The following is a 16,055-nucleotide window of genomic DNA, read 5'->3' on the forward strand; positions in this document are numbered from 1 at the left end:
GATTTCCTTACAGACAAAGCATAAGATAGTGATTCAGTAATGGGGCCAAATGAGCCCTACACAAAGGTTTCCCAACCTTAGCATTGTTGACATTCTGACCTTGATAATTTTTTGTTGTATATACTATAGAATGTTCAGCAGCATTCCCGGCCTATTATCAGCAAAAACAATAACAATGTATAATAGGGTTACAAGCAGAAGCAAAATGTATGTAAATAACAAAACAAAGGCTGGGAGGAAGAAAATTAAAGTGTACTGCCCTGCCAGTATGGCTCATTGGTTGAATGTCAACCTATGAACCAGGAGGTCATGGTTTGATTCCTGATCAGGGCACATGCCTGGAGTTTTAGGCTCGATCCTCAGTAGAGGGTGTGCAGGAGGCAGCCAATCAATGATTCTCTCCCTCTCCTTCCCTCTCTCTGAAATCAATTTTTAAAAAAAGTGTACTGTAGACCAGACTGTGATAAAGATGTATATTGTAAACCTTTTAAGTCAATATTAGACACAACAAAATAAAAAATAACTAATAAAAAGAGCTATCCATGAGATCACAATGAAATAAATTTAAAAACTGAATAGTTCTTCCTTAATATAAAAAGCCAGCTAGTATTTGTAGAAACAAGAAACCTTTTTTTTTTACTCTAGCAGTAATTGTTTCAGTTAAGAATTACGGCTGAATGGTAGAACTAGTCAGTGAAAGTTTTAGAATAGTCTATAGTCTAAAAGTACTTCCCTAAAAATAATTATTCATTACAAAGAGGAAAATACTAACTTTCCAGTGGGGAAATCTCATAGACACTACCTGAAACAAGAAAATTAACATCACCAGTAATAGGTCACATCAACATCACCACCTGCCTCTTAATATGCACTGGGATAAATACAACATCCCTCCTGTGATATTCCTGCCCAAAGTGCCTAACTTGAACTTAATAACGGGGACATCAGACAAACCCAAATAAAGGGACAATGCTCAGTACTTCTGAAAAATGTCAATGTCATAAAATACTAAAACAGACTCAAACTATTATCAACTAAAGAGATATGGCAACTGAATGTAAGGTATGATGTTGGCTTTTCTGTTGTAAAAAGACATGGGGACAATTGGAAAAATCTGAGCATTTGATAATTGGACTGTGGTAATACAAGAGAATAGAGAATGACTTTGTTTATAAAGAGAGAATATAAAGGGTGGAGGGGAGAGAAGGAAACACGAAAAATGAAATGGGAAAAGGATGAGAACAAGAAAGCAGTTGGAGAGGGAGAAAAAGTGGAGGACAGAAAGAGAGGGGGATAAATAGGAGGAGGAGGAGGAGGAGGAAAGGAGAGGGAGGTGAATGGTAAAAACCTCGGCCTTGCTTAAGAAAATAACTGTCTTTGCCTTCACCTTCTTGAAGCGTAATCTATGTCATACCTGATTGGACTATCTTTGATTAGGGTAGGAGCTGGCTACACTAAAAAAAGACAAACCATGTGATTTACCACAGGGGCTTGGGTCATGTAGTATCAGTCCCTTTGGAACAACTATGTAAGCAATCAATCAATCATCCCTAAATATTGAAGGCACAGTAAAAATCCTGGATACAAAACCTTGAGAAAGCTCCTCAGATTGGTAATCTGCATTTGATGGCACAATGATAGTATGTCCTGAGGACAAGAGAAGCTTTGCATTTAGAACCCTCATAGATACTGCTCTATGCTTCTCTTCCTATGGCTGTTTATAACTTGTGTGCTTTCCCTGTGACAGATAAACTTTGTGAATAGGTTTCAGTGAGCTCTAGAAGTTTTTCTAGCGAATTATTGAACCTCAGTGTATGGGGAACCCTCCACCCATTCCCCTCCCCACACACCACCTCTGAACCTGCAACTGGTGTCAGAAGTAAGAGTGGTCTTGTGTGGGCTCTTCTCTCTAACTTTGTAGTTGGCCCCTAACTCCTTGCAATTGGGGTAAAGTCTTTTTCTTTTTAAAATATATTTTATTGATTTTTTACAGAGAGGAAGGGAAAGGGATAGAGTTAGAAACATTGATGAGAGAGAAACATCGATCAGCTGCCTCCTGCACACTCCCTACTGGGTATGTGGCCACAACCAAGGTACATGCCCTTGACCGGAATCAAACCTGGGACCCTGAGTCTGCAGGCCGATGCTCTATCCACTGAGCCAATCCGGTTAGGGCTTGGGGTAAAGTCTTAAGCAGACTTGGCAGTCTGGAAAATAGTATTCTCAACTTCGTAGCTTGGCTAAATCTGGGTAGGCATAGAGACATTTTTCTTTCACTTTTTTACTGTAATAAATTTTCATAATTGAAATTAATTTTAATCTAACATAACTGATATTATGTCAAAATAAAATTTGAAAGAAAAAAAAACAAATTTTGCATTCAACACAGAAATAATTTTCTTTCCACACAATATCTTGAATTCCATTGCTCAAGTTATCTAAATTTTTAAGCTCATGGAAAATGTAGAAATGACTCTCCAGAGCTTGTGAATTCCTGCTAATCAGAAGGCTTTCCCTGACATTAACTTTTGAAGAGATTTTATTATTTATGTATATATCTGTGTGCACGTGCACACACACACACACAAACATTTTTATTGGTTTCAGAGAGGAAGGGAGAGGGGAGAGATAGAAATATCAATAATGAGAATCGTTGATGGGCTGCTTCCTGCACGCCCCCTACTGGATGTGCCCGCATTTTGCTGAAACAGGATGTGCCTTGTCCAGGAATTGAACCATGTCCTCCTGGTTCATAGGTTGATGCTCAACCACTGAGCAATGCCAGTCGGGCTTGAAAGGATTTTTAAAATCTTAATTTTTCTTTAATAGAAATACTATGATGTACAGAGTAGCCCCCTCCTCAGTGAGTCATCTTATAATCTTCCGGTTCAGCTACTGTAGAAATGCTCTTTTAATCATAACTCCTTCAATCTATGATCCCTCAAAAATGTTTCTATAAGAGCACATGGCCACGTAATTAGGTGTCAAACATTTTGAATTTAACAGAAATATTTATATGCAGTGAAATAGAAAACTAATTTTTGGTTGTGTTGCTACATTTAAACAATGTTACTTAAATAATTGAAATAAATACTCAGAAATCTAAAATTATCCTGGGAAACTAAAACAATCAAAAGTACAAGATCATTACTAATTAAAGCTATAATATTAATATTTTTTGTATAACAATATTAATATTTTTTGTATAATTTATTACCTGTGTACCCCAAATGAACATTACTCTCTCTTTTTTTTTATTGATATTAGAGAAAGAAACATCAATTTATTGTTCCATCTATTCATGTATTCACTGGTTGATTCTTGTATGTGCCCCTGACCAGGGACTGAAACCACAACCTTGGTTGTACTGGGAAGATGCTCTAACCAACTGAGCTACCCAGCCAGGGCCAAACATTACTATCTTAATCTTAGTTTTACTAACAAGAATAACTTTTAGCAGAGGTTATCTACTTTAAATAGCTGTAATCTCCTCATAGTTTTCAATTATTATTTTAAATATATCTCAACTTTTATTCTCAAGGCAAAGAAACACAGACCTAATCCAGTGAAATATACTTCATGATAAGCACAACTGAGGAAATCTGACTAATAATCTCAAAATTCTTTTATAAAGGGAATGTTCTGGGCATATTTTTAAAAACCAACTAATGTAGTAGATTTGTGCAAGATTTATGTAAACATAACTTGAACATACTTAAAAAAGAGAAATAAAGACAACAAACTGATTTCTATACCTCCTCCAAAAAGACTTATCCAAATACGAGTTTAAATAATGGGCTGGTAAAAAACAAAAAGAAGGAAAACAATTTTTTAGATGGAAAAGTTCACAAAAAGAGGTACTAATTAATCATCAAACGTAATTTTTTTCCCCTGAAACACAGCAATTTTAGATTGCTGCTCTTTTCGCCTCCTGCTTGCTTCCCATGAAGGATGAAGAGGCAGCTGTGTCTGCTGTTTTGTATTTTCTGGTCCTCTTGGTGCATTCTTAATAAACTGATTTTTGAGTTGAGGGTCATTTTGCTGAAAACCTGGGAGAAGCAAGCAAAAATAATGAAAACTAAGTATATACCCAAAAAACATGCACAAAATATCTATTTTATCTTTTCAAATCAGTACTGAAGAAGAAATTTAGTTTTACTGAAATGGAATACCTCATTTTAAACCTAAGTCCAATAGAGCACAGTTTGAAGTTGAAATAAACATTAGCAGTAAATGTTGGGACACATGCTTCCTATTCTTGCAAGTGGATGTATATTGCTTGCCTCTTAATATATGCTGTGATATCTTAAGAAATATCATTTGCTTATGAAATCTGTGTGTGAATCAGATGTAGCCAGAAGGCACACGTCTTTACTAAGATACTGCATCTGACAATGTTGATAGGAGAGATTTATTTTTAAAAGGCTATTTATTGATTTCACTCCCTTCTGTTACTGAACAAAGTTATTACTACAAGGTAAATTACTAAATCTACTCCAATACAAGACAAAGTTTTGTTTTAATCATGAAGCTACAAAAGATATGAGATTGACAACTTATATTCTAGCCCAGGGGTCCTCAAACTTTTTAAACAGGGGGCCAGTTCACTGTCCCTCAGACTCTTGGAGGGCCAGATGATAGTTTAAAAAAAAACTATGAACAAATTCTTATGCACACTGCACATATTTTATTTTTAAGTAAAAAAAAAATGGTAACAAATACAGTATTTGTATTTGCATGTGGCCCGCGGGCCGTAGTTTGAGGACCCCTGTTCTAATCCTCATGGCATCTTATATTATGAGGCACTTCAATTACATTACCTTGAACAAACTACTGTTTGGGAGAGATATACTAGCTTGAAAAGACCTGAATCAATGCATGTTTATAGAATCAGAAAGAAATAGGGGGGGGGGGGGGGACAAAAAAAAATTAACAAACAGGGAGGCAAAAAGTTTAATATAGATGTATTAAGTTTAACATAGGATGCATAATTTCTCCACTTCAATTTAGACATCACTATCAAAAGCCTTTTAAAGATCTCCTTTAAAAGCAAATGGGATAATCTACATATACAAAAGCCTAAGCCGCCATTCGACTATTAACTATGATGCACACTGACCACCAGGGGGCAGACACTCTGACCAGTAGTTTAGCTTGCTGCTGGGGTTTGGCTGATCCAGGCTGGGCGAGATGGGCTGGACATGCCCTGGAGCCCTCCTGCAGTCCCTCCCCGGCCCCGATCATGCACTGGTGGGGTCCCTCGGCCTGGCCTGTGCCCTCTTGCAATCCAAGACCCCTCGGGGAATGTCGGAGAGCGGGTTTCAGCCTGATCCCCACAGGCCAGGCCAAGGGACCCCACCGGTGCACAAATCCATGCACCGGGTCTCTGGTGTTTTATAAGTAAATAGAGGCCCGGTGCACAAAAATTTGTGCACTCGGAGGGAGGAGGGTTCCTCAGCCCGGCCTGTGCCCTCTCGCAGTCTGGGACCCCTCGGGAGGTAACGACCTGGGAACTGCTCCTGGGTGGCAGAGGGCAGGCCCAATCCCTAGGTGCAGCCCCTGGTCGGGCTCAGAGCAAGGCCGATTGGGGAGTTGGGGCGCCGCCCCCTGTTGTGCACAAAGCAGGGCGGATAGGGAGGTTGCAATGCCACCCTCAGTCACGCTCAGGGTAGGGCCGATTGGAAGGTTGGGGCACCGCCCCGTCACACTCAAGGCAGGGTCGATGGGGAAGTTGCGGCGCCACCCCGTCACACACAGAGCAGGGCCAATCAGGGGGTTGGGGCGCTGCCCCCTGTCACTCACAGAGCAGGGTGGATCAGGGGGTTGGGGCACTGCACCCTGTCACACTCAGGGCAGGGCCGATGGGGAGGTTATGGCTCTACCCCCGTCACACACTGACAGGGCCAGTGGGGGGCGGTTGGGGCGCCGCCCTCTATCACCCACAGAACAGGGCTGATCAGGGGGTTGGGGCGCTGCCACTGTCACGAACAGAGCAGGGCGGATAGGGAGGTTGTGGCCCCGCCCCTTGTCACACACAGAGCCGCAGGGCAATCAGGGGGTTTGGGCACTACCCCATCACGCTGATCCCGGTGCCGGGAGGCCTCACGGCTCCGCTGATCCCAGTGCTGGGAGGTATATTACCCTTTTACTATATAGGATAGAGGCCTGGTGCATGGGTGGGGCTGGCTGGTTTGCCCTGAAGGGTGTCCTGGATCAGGGTGGGGGTCCCCACTGGGGTGCCTGGCCAGCCTGGGTGAGGGGATGATGGCTGTTTGCAGCTGGTCACACATCCTTCAGGGTGGGGGTCCCCACTGGGGTGCCTGGCCAGTCTGGGTGAGGGGCTGAGGGCTGTTTTCAGGCTGGTGGGTGACGGAAGCTCCCAACCGCTCCTTTTTTTCTTTTCTTTTTTTTTTTTCTTCTGGGCCAGCTTTAGCTTTGAGGCTTGGCTCCAGCTCTTAGGCCTCCACTGCTGAAAGTGGTTTCTGGCCTTTGTTTACAATGTTGCGATCCTGCTGGCTGAAGCCCGGCAGACTAAAGCAAGTTTCTGGGGTTTTGTTTAGCTTCTATATTTGTTACATAGTTGCTTAGAGTTGCAGGTCAGAGGCCTGCAGGGGCAGGCGGGGAACGTTGGGAGTCCTCCGTCACTGAAGCAACCAAGCCTTATTTTTCAAGCTGCCTGGCTGCCGGCCGCCATCTTAGCTGGCAGTTAATTTGCATATTGCCCTGATTAGCCAATGGGAAGGGTAGATGTCGTACGCTAATTACCATGTTTCTCTTTTATTAGATTGGATTGCATACAGTTTCCAAAATATCATGTACACATTCATATTTTATACAAATCACCATGTGCTCCAGAAATTTATAATACTCAGAGTGGCTCTAGTGATGAAGAATGAAGAGTTTAAATGTTAAGTGGAACTGTTTCATGATAACAGATTTGAATGAGACAGTATTTCTAAACTAATATTTTTCATAATTACGCAAAGTAAATTTGCACATGTGAGTAAATTGGTAAGTATTATGAATTAAAAAGTTAAGCAAAAATAAACAAAAAAAATCTCACATGGGTCTCCTCAGGGAAAAAATGGGTGTGGCTTTAGTTTAGTTATCCTATGTTTGTGAAAATAAGGTAAATGAGGCAGATGGCCTCGTGTTTGCCAAACTTGGTCTTCTTTTCCTTCCAGGTGCACACATAATGTATTTCCCGTCACACAACAGTTAACTGAGGCCATGTAACTTGAGTTACAGCCAATGGAAGCTTCTATTGTTTCTCCTTTATTTTTTGTAGTATATTGCCAAAGAGCCATCAGTATACTTATCTTTTATAATTTCTAATCACTTACCCCCCAAACTCCAAAAACATGAAGCCTGCTTCCTAAGTTTTCATTGCCAACCGTTTTATCTATCTTTAGCACACAAATGCTCATTTTCAGTCTCAGATATCTATTTTCTTACCATCTATCAATGAACTGCTAAGCTAGTGCCAAATTTTTATGTTTTATTAAAAATTATTTTTATTTATTTTTAGAGGGAGGGAGGGAGAGGAAGAGAGAGGAAAAAAAGAAACATTAATGTGAGAGTGCAAGATCAATCGGCTGCCTACTGCATACCCCCGACTGGGCACAGAGCCTGAAACCTAGGCATTTGCCTTGACTGGGAATCACACCAATGAACCCTTGGTACACTGGACAACATTCAACCAATTGAGCCAGTGGCCAGGGCCAGGGCCAGTTTGTTTTTTAATGTACAGGTCACTAAACTCAGAGCAGTCACATCCATGACTGTTCTGTTGATGCTGCTGCACCAGGGCATCACTGAATAATCCTGGGCTGAGCTGGATGAGCCTTTGGGTTGGCTTTGTTGGGAAGGAGGTCAGTGTGCTCTACGTGTGGGAGGGAAAAAAAGGGCATCTGGTGATCAAAAGGATGGTGATTATGTGATTATCTGTTCAAGAAATTCCACTTTATTTTTTTTCCTAGCCACAGAGTCAGTCTGCATTTCTTAACTCCCATGTGGCTAGATATGGGGTCATATAAATGAATTTTGGCTAATGAAATGATAACAGAACTGATTTCTGCCACTTCAGGCCTGGCCCATGATAACCTTCTGCAAAATTTTCCATGTACTTTATTCCCTTCTGTTGGCCAAATGGAGAATATCTGGGAACTGCAAGAGGAAGAATCCAAATGAAACTTTATCCTTGAATGACTATGCCCCTCTGCTGATTCATGCTGGACTGTGATGTGAGTGAGAAACAAATTTTTATTGTTTTTAAATCAGTGAGAGTTTGGAATATGCACAGAAGTCAGCCGACCCAAATATATTAAACTTGATTTGTTATAAATTAATTTAAAAACACTTTGAGCTGGCCAGAGTGGCTCAGCTGGTTGAGTGTCGTGCTGTACACTAAAAGTTTGCTGGTTTGATTCCTGGTCAGAGCCCATACCTGGGTTGTGGGTTAGGTCCCCAGTTGGGACATATACAGAAGGCAACAGATCAAAGTTTCTCTCTCTCTCTCCCTCCTTCCTTTCCTCTCTCTAAGCATGTCCTCAGGTGAGGATTAAAAAAGAAAAAAACACACCAAAAACTTTGATTTTACTCTCAACCCAGAAAGTAACATACTTGTTACTGAATGTTTAACAGCACAGTGTTGACTAAGATATAGCTCATATAATAATTTACTTAAAGAATGCATTAATTTAGTTCAAGATAAATTAAATACACCCAATATTTCCTAGTAAGTTTTGTCTATATCTTTCCCAATGGCAGGACATAGGGAAATAAAACAACTTAAATTAATTATAAGACGGTAATTATAAGATGCTCTAGTTCCATTTCTGTGGGTACATAATTCATTGAGGCTATTGAACAATGAGAATTTTTCATCCTTCCACTTTGACAAAGCATTGCTTTATTGCATATGGAGGTTAACCAGCCATTAATAACATACCTGGGGTGTTGCTTTTTGGAGCCTGTTCTCTGTAATTTCTAAAAGAAGAAAAACATCATTAAGATTTTTAAAAGATAAGTAAATCTTCTGATTTAACAGTTAGAGAAAGATAAATACCATATGATTTTACTTACATGTGAATCTAAAGAACAAACACAGAGATATAGAGAACAGACTGATGATTGCCAGAGGGGATAGGTTTGGGTGACTGGATGAAAAAAATGAAGGGATTAAAAAGTACAGATTGGTGGTTATAAAGCAGTCACAGACATGTAAAGTATAGCAGAGGAAATACTATGTATGGTGTCAAGTGGGTACTAGAAATATTGGGGGCAACACTCTGTAAAGCATATGAAATGAATAATGTTGAATATAAACTGTAATTGAAAAATAAAATTTAAAAAGAAAAAATCTTCTAACTTAATATCCTATGGTTACCTTGTGTCTATTTTTGAGGTCTATCTAGACAAAGAATTCAAAAAATCTTTTCACAGGGGGAATGAGTCATTATAACAAAAATTAAGACTTACATTTAGTAGGAAAGAAAAGGGATAGTGATATGTTATTTTCAAGTGAGAAAAAAAATGTTGACTTTCGAGGCAGGTTTGGGAGATGTTATTTTCAAGGCTCCAAAGATAGTTGTGTGTCTTTTCTATACTCTTTATATTTATTTATTTATTGATTGATTTCAGAGAGGAAGAGAGAGAGAGAGATAGAAACATCAATGATGAGAGAGAATCATTGATTGGCTGCCTCCTGCATACCACCTGCTGGGGGTGGGGGGAATCGAACCGGCAACCTGGGCATGTGGCCTTTTATCCTCTATCCTCTGAGCCAAACCGGCTCAGCTTCCATACTCTTAAACTTCTTTCAATATCAGTTTTCTATTGTATTAAAATGATCCCTGACCTCTAAATATATAGAACAGTTCACTGAAGAAAATAGCTAATAATGAAGAAATAAGCTTGCCATGTGTAAAGATACCCCTACCTGATTAAAATTACAAATGAAAATAAACTCACTGATTTAAAACAGAACAGCTGTGGAAAGTGGTATTTAATAGCAGAGACAGAGACAGCAGCATCAACAAACAAAAAAGCATTCTGGAAAAACTCCGGTGTTAGTGCAAGCAGTGTACTGAAATAGAATACATAATAAAATGATGGATGGTTACAATAATGGCCATAGGTTAACAGAAACAAAACAACAAACAAACTCACCACATTTTTATTCATTAAGTTTTGTTTAAAGAGTGAACTATGTGAGACATTTTCAAAAGTTATTTATCAAAAGCTAATTCAAAGTTTTAAAACTTTGGTAATTGAAGGGATAAACTTAAATTAGCTAGAAAAATTATTTGGCTCTAACATCTCATTTTCTTATGAAGCTGGATATAAATGTGTCATTGACATTTGTGTTTTTGTATATATTATCCTAATATAAAGTGGGAGAGATCCAAGTCACAGGATGTAGTTTGAATAAACTAGAATTATGGAGGGGAGGTAGTCTCTTCTTTCACTATTAGGATGTATAAATATGTAATATTTTTAAAAATTAAAAACTAATAATTATTTCAGAATACAAAAATATAATTACCTTCTAGAGCTTTTAGATCCAGATAAAGAATGGAAAAACACTGATTCAAACTTCCTTGCTTCTGTACTTGGCTTGTTTCTGTCATTTCTTATACTCTCACGGGTTTCAAGTATATCTTCTTCAGGGAACACTTTTTTGGGAGATTTTTGTTCCAAAACTGAAGAAGGACAATTACTTTCCTTCTTTCGTGTCCGTCTGACTTTCCCAATGAAGAAGTCATCTCCACTATCACTATCCTCAGACATGGAAGACTGTTTGTAAAACCTTTCCTCTGTGCTATCATCAAAATATTCCTTCTCTTCTTCATGTGATTCTTCTCCATCACTGTTATCACCAAGTGAACTATCAAAGGCTTTCTTTTCTTGGTTTTGACTTAATGTTTTCATTTTGGGGTCAGCAGGCATCTTCTGCAGTCCAGAGGGAACTACAGGATCCTTTTCAGAAGGCTGTGATGGAGAATTTGGAATATCCACTGTTTTGAGTCCATGTTCCATCTTGACTACTTTTTCTTTTGAACTATTTATTGGTTTCTTTGCTAATATTTTGGCTTCCTTGTCTTTTTGCTCACTGATAATAGCACTTTCATGCTGCAACTTAATGGCATTATCATTTGAACATGAAGTGTCCTTGGAATGATTTTCTTCTGAAGCATTCCTTGATGACTTAACTTCAGCATCATTCTGTCTTGCATCTTTGAAGGCTTTGACGGCAGCTGCAAGAAAAATAGCACACAACTTGTTTCAACACTGAAACAACACAAAATATCAATGTTTAGTTTAATATTCCTTATATTATTTAGGAACACTTGGGCTAATTTATACATGATATTAAATACAATCACACTCGACATAATGACATTTCCATCAACAATGGACGCCATATATGACAGTGGTTACATGACATTACAATGGAGTCTAGGTGTGTAGGAGGCCATACCATCTAATTGTGTAAGTACCCTGAATGGTGTTTGCATAATTATGAAATCGCCTAATGATGCATTTCTCAGACTGTTATTCCTGTTGTTAAGTGATGCATGAGTATATATATATATATATATATATATATATATATATATATAACAAACAGTCCGAATTTATAAAGAAAGCTACTGACTTTTTAAAAACCAAACTTCGAGTAAGAAAGCTCAGGAGTATCCATTTAAAACATAAAATGAGAAAAACCCATCATTTTATGCCTTGGAGTCTTGAAGAACAGTAAAAACTTTACTGAATGCAAATAAATAAAACGAAATAACTTTAATTTCTATAGGAATAATGCATTGATATAATTGTAGAGCATTATGAATTGGCTTTCAGACATAAAAATATCTTCCAATCTGTGACAAAAGCATTTAATTCTTTCAATACATTTTATAATACACATGCACATAAATGAAAATCATATGGCTAAGTAGTAGACACATCAAAAATAATATGAATTACATCAATAATTAGAAAATCAATTGTATTCAATATAATCATGAATATATATTACATATATTCAAATATTAGAATTTAGAAAAAAATATGAATTAACTTGGGCTACAGACCACCTTCTTGATAGTTAGATAATTCTTTAGGTATCAGATACCTTCCATATTTTCAAGCCTCTACTCACACATATGGAAATATTTGAAAGAGATATTTATGACAGAAAAGGTCCATGAAAGGCAAAAGAACCAAAAACACAAATAAATCAACAGCCATTTTTCAAAATAACATGCACAAATGCATTAATAAGTACATGGCTTTAATTCATACCTTTAAGCATATCTATTTTTTTCTTCAGAAGAGGGTGCATTGCTAATCTGGCAATTGCTCTTTCAGTCGCAGTAGATTCAGGCTGCAAATTGAAACAATAAAATACACGCTGATAAAAATACCACTGTCCTTAGATAATTATAATTATTGTGTAATCAATGAATAAATATTGTTTGGGTACTTAATGTCTTTCTAAAATTGTGGTAGGCATCATATGTGATTTTTAAAAAGTATAAAAAAATATATCACTCTAGCTGGTTTGGCGCAGTGGGTAGAGCGTCAGCCTGCAGACCGAAAGGTCCCGAGTTCGGTTGTAGTCAAGGGCTCATGCCCTGGTGGTGGGCTTGATCCCCCATAAGGGGTGTGCAGGAGGCAGCCAATCAATGATTCTCTCTCATTAATGATGTTTCTCTCTCCCTCTTCCTTCCTCTCTGAAATCAATAAAAAATATATATATTTTTTAAAGTATAATATAGCTCCTGCTTTCAAAGAACTGAAAAGATCAAGTTAAGACTAAATTAATATGAAGGAATCAAATGATATATAGTATTAAGCTCGGTGATATAACTTATGACTATATAATGTTTGAACTTTCATTTAATATACACCTAGAAATTATCTAATCCTCTATATACTTTGAATGTCCAATATCACTATTGCATTCTCAGAACCTTCCACTACAGTGCCTGGCTTACAGCCAAAACTTTATAAATATTTGATGATGACTGAACAGGAACAGATTACACATCATATTTAATGTATTTAAGAATTTAGAAAATTCATAATGTGGGTTAACTGCTTTAAATATCATCTATAGGCTAACAACTTCCAAATTTCTACTTCCAGTTTTAATCTGGGCTACAGACTCATATATCCAACCACCTCCTTGATAGTTGTATAATTCTTTGATTTTCTTCTCAAGCCCACTTTTACTATAGACTTTCCCAGCTTATTTCTTTTTAAATATTTTATTGATTTTTTACAGAGAGGAAGGGAGAAGGATAGAGAGTTAGAAGCATTGATGAGAGAAAAGTATCGATCAGCTGCCTCCTGCACGCCCCCTACTGAGGATGTGCCCGTAGCCAAGGTACATGCCCTTGACTGGTAATCGAACCTGGGACCCTTGAGACCACAGGCTGACGCTCTATCCACTGAGCCAAACCAGTTAGGGCTTTCCCATCTTATTGTAAGTAATTTTAACTTTTCTGGTTACACAAGCCTAAAACTCTAAGGATTCTTCTACTGTATTTTTCCTTCCTTTACATCTCATTATTAGTCCTTCAGCAAATCGTATGGTTCCAACTGCAAAATATACTCACTTCTTACCATTTCTACTCTTACTACCTTTCACCAACTCACCAACGGTCTTCTCACTTGGACAAATGCAATAATTTCATACCTGGTCACCCTCTTTAGCATTTTGTTCCCCTACAGCCAATTTTCCCTCTAACAGTCACAGTGAGCTTTTAAAATATAACCAGATCATGTTATCTGTTCTTGATACTTAGGCTTTTCCATTGCAAGATCTTCCCTACCTGGAATACTCTACTCCCAAATATATATATATATGTTTGGTTGATCATCTCACTGTATTCAGGTCTCTGCTAAAGTGTTGCCTAAACTAACACAACGCTTTCCAACATTCCTCATTTATTTCACATCACCTAATACTTCATGCCAGTGCAGATATTTGCATAGCAGTAAGGCAGACACTTTATCTTCTTCATTGCTGTAGACCAGGTTCGGGGAACCTTTTTTTTTTTCTGCCAAGGGCCATTTGGATATATATAACATTTTCGAGGGCCATCCAAAATTATCAGCTTAAAAATTAGCCTGCTATATTTGGTTAAACATTTAATTAACTCATCCCTAATGCCTTGGCAGGGCCAGACCAAATGATTTTGCAGGCCTTATATGGCCCGTGGGCCAGACATTCTCCACCCCTGCTTAGACCCAGTGCCGAACAATAACGGTTAATAGTTGGCATTCAGTAAACATTCCATAAAGCAAGTGAATACATTTCACTAGTGTGTGAAAGAAGAGCTACCAGCTTCAAACATCTTTATTTTAAATTTATCCTACAATGTTAAATAACCCAATATAAGGTTTTTTCCCTTGCGAGTAATATAAACTTTTGAATATCTAAGTAAAAGCAAGATGGTGGCAGTTTGAAATCTACTGTTTAGAAGACTGATCTAGGTAATGTCACCCAGAATAATGTCTTCAGATTATACCTGGTGAAAATCCTCTGCCAGGACTTCCTGCTGCTATCTAATTACCTTGCGTACTGCGCTGCACAATCTTCCCCTAAAATTCATGTTCAACTAGAAACTCAGAATGTGACCTTATTTAGAAGCAGGATCTTTGCAGATTTAATTTAAGAGATCACAATGGATTAGGGTGGGCCCTAACATTTGGTTACAGAGGCACAGAGACAGAAAATGAAGAAGGCTGAGGCAGAGATTAGAGTTAAACTGCCACAAGCCGAGGAAGGCCTAGGGACACTAGAGGTTGGAAGCAGCAAGGAAAGGTTCTTTCCTAGGACCTTCTAAGGAAGTATATAGCCTTACTGACACCTTGACTTCATATTTTAGCCTCCTGAATCATGAGAGAATAAATTTCTGTTGTTTTAAACCATCTAATTTGTGGCATTTTGTTATAGCAACCTTAGGGTAACTAATATACCTTGATTGTGACTCTTACACATCTCTGTTCAACCTTCTCTGAGAAATGTAGTCCATTGGGAGACCATTCATTACATATAGTATCAAATCAGTCTTCTGCTTCTTCAGTACATTTCTAGGTTTCCTGATGCAACACTGGACTTCTTACCCATTTTATCCACCTTAAAGAGATATGAGAGAATCTGGGAAGAAAGCCTTTTGCTGGTATCCTGAGTCACTCAGTGACAAGCTCGAATGCTGAAGTTTATGGGTCAAATATGTTTGCTTGAACTTTACAGAAAGCATATTAAAAACTGTAGCACAGCTTTTATGTCCAATGAAGGACATAATTTTTCAGGTTGAAAAGGCTCAACACAATATATGAAAATAGTCACATCAGAATACTGACTTTACAAGCTTTCAGAAGAAAAAAGCAAACACAGCAAATCACACACACAAAAATAATAATTATATCACATACACTCACATACACAAATTTAGGAATCAGGATCAGAGGTCAAAAGACAATAAAGCAATGCTTCTAAATTGCGTAGGGAAATAATTTTCAAACTAGGTAAGAATAAAAATACTTTGAGACATGCAAGGTTTAAAAAAGTTCACATCCATTGAATCATTCTCCCAAGAAGTAGCCAATGCCTCACCACTAATATGAAGGATACAGCAAATGAGGAAGGCATGGGATGTAAGAAAGAAGAGATCCAGGCAAAAGAAATGCCCAATATAGTGACAGAAGATTTAGAATTAGAACACCTTGTGTATTAAATATTTTTAGAGGAGATTTCAGTAAGTGTTGAGGGGTTTGGTGCTATGCTAGAGAGAACATAGAAAACTAACAAAACAAACATAACAATGATAAACGATAGGAAATAGAAATATTATGGAAAGGGAAAAGTAATCACTCACTACATGACAAAGTTAAAATAACAATCACAAAATGTTCGTTTAATCTAAATTTATATGTAATCCTATTAGTCCTATATAATAAAGAGGTAATATGCAAATTAACCATCATGCTGTCACAAATGGCTCCGCCCACAGTGGAGGCGGGGTTCCCATAACGAGCGA

At 38.0% G+C, this 16,055-nt stretch overlaps 1 protein-coding gene across 2 annotated transcripts in view; it reads right to left on the reverse strand.

Annotated features, from left to right (window-relative positions):
• Window positions 1-3,265: 3,265 nt before the first annotated feature.
• SRFBP1 (serum response factor binding protein 1) overlaps window positions 3,266-16,055 on the reverse strand; it is a 65,603-nt gene continuing 52,813 nt past the window's right edge. For both annotated transcript variants that reach the window (XM_059693794.1, XM_059693795.1), the window contains exons 5-8: window positions 12,307-12,388; window positions 10,547-11,258; window positions 8,951-8,988; window positions 3,266-4,049 (exon numbers count right to left, since the gene is read on the reverse strand). In XM_059693794.1, coding sequence (XP_059549777.1) covers window positions 3,865-4,049; window positions 8,951-8,988; window positions 10,547-11,258; window positions 12,307-12,388 — 1,017 coding nt within the window. In that variant the 3' untranslated portion in view covers window positions 3,266-3,864. The remainder of the gene's footprint in view (window positions 4,050-8,950; window positions 8,989-10,546; window positions 11,259-12,306; window positions 12,389-16,055) is intronic.

Source organism: Myotis daubentonii, chromosome 4, assembly GCF_963259705.1.
Source record: "Myotis daubentonii chromosome 4, mMyoDau2.1, whole genome shotgun sequence".
Lineage (NCBI taxonomy): Eukaryota > Metazoa > Chordata > Mammalia > Chiroptera > Vespertilionidae > Myotis > Myotis daubentonii.